Source organism: Dendrobium catenatum, unplaced genomic scaffold (assembly GCF_001605985.2).
Source record: "Dendrobium catenatum unplaced genomic scaffold, ASM160598v2 fragScaff_scaffold_1482, whole genome shotgun sequence".
NCBI classification, from domain to species: Eukaryota; Viridiplantae; Streptophyta; class Magnoliopsida; order Asparagales; family Orchidaceae; genus Dendrobium; species Dendrobium catenatum.
This window is the reverse complement of record NW_021319944.1, coordinates 5,686-7,128: the sequence shown is the minus strand read 5'-3', so window position 1 is coordinate 7,128 and position 1,443 is coordinate 5,686. Positions and strand designations below refer to the sequence as shown.

The 1,443-nt window shown below is 32.6% G+C and overlaps 1 protein-coding gene across 1 annotated transcript; it reads left to right on the top strand.

Annotated features, from left to right (window-relative positions):
- Positions 1 to 619: 619 nt before the first annotated feature.
- On the top strand, positions 620 to 1,125 carry LOC110110691 (heparanase-like protein 2; the record flags this gene model as incomplete). The annotated part of the gene is given in 1 exon segment (XM_020842290.2): positions 620 to 1,125. A coding segment is annotated over 1 exon segment (360 nt), but the record flags the coding sequence as incomplete, so codon positions are not given.
- Between the last annotated feature and the right edge of the window lie 318 nt (positions 1,126 to 1,443).

Sequence of the window (1,443 nt, the reverse complement as noted above, 5' to 3'; positions counted from 1 at the left end):
TATGCGGTATTTAACGACAAGTTTGGGAGCGAGATCGAGGAGAGGTCGCAGGATTTGAGCAGGAATCGCGGGATGCGACTCAAACGGCGCTGCACAGCGGGATTTCAGCTTGATTCCGGGGATTTACGGCAGCGTCTCGGCAGATTTTGTGGATCCGTCGGTCTCCGGGTTAGCTGAATTTTTTTTGTTCTTTTTGTTTCTTTATACAAAGGTCAACAAAATTCATCTATTGAATTAATTGGCCTTACATTTTCTTACAAAATAGTCATTTTTCACAGTACCATTTATTGAAAAGTACCTCGAAAATCTAAGTTTAATTATAATTTTATTTGGGATAACTTATGATGTGAAAAGTAACTAATAAAGATATATGTCCGCTTGGATGACAACTTATTCACAAATTCTCAAAACTTTATTTTGAAAAAAAATATATTTTTTGGAGAACATGATAGAAATTATGATTGAAAAAATAACTTTTGATAGGGAGAAAAATAACATAAACCGCTCCAAATGAAGCCTATCTCTTTTGTTGGAAAGGAATTTTAGTTGCATCCGAGCATTTTCAAAGACTCGCTGGCAAATAGCTCCATTTCTGATATATTTTGCACCTGAATTACAGTCAGGTGTCTCAATACTTCTGATCAACCTAAGCAAATCAACTGGTTTTAGTGTGACGGTTCGAAACAATCTAAATATTGATCTTGCAGAAGTTAGTGTTCTTAAACAGACAGTTTCATGGTATGGAGAGAAAGTTTATGATGGATCTGAGAGAAGAGAGGAATACCACTTAAGTGGAAAGGAAGGAAACTATCTTAGCAGGATAATGCTCCTTAATGGAAATCCTCTACAGCTTACAGAAGATGGAGAAATTCCAGAACTAAGTCCTGTGCTTACTGCAATCAATTCACCTATAAGCATTGCTCCTCTTTCTATTGCATTTGTTGTATTTCCAAATTTTGAAGCTAAAGCTTGTGCCTGATGAGTGTTAGTTGCACAGATGCAGCTAATAAAATGATGTTGATTGAGTTGATATGGTTTTGTTACAGTTTTTATGGGCAGATGTAGTTACTAATTACTGTTGATGAGAGATTAATAAATTAAGCTTGCAGAGAAGCTTAAAGGGCTGCTTGGAATTGCTTTCTTTTTGTTTTTTATTTATACTTTTTTTCTTTTTGTTTTAATATGAAATAAAAATATATTTAATATTATAAATAAGTGTTTTTTTGTGTTAGGTGGATCAATGGTGGGGGGGTGGGGGATGGTGTTCTGAGTGATTTTTATTTTGAAAAAAATGAGAATACTTTAAAATTATTTTGGGTATTTTTAAAATAAATTTTTTATTTAAGAAATAAAATATTATTTTTTGCGCACTTATTGTTGGAGTAAACATATTTTATTATTTTTTGTATACATATTTATATTCATGTAATTAGAGTTTATGAA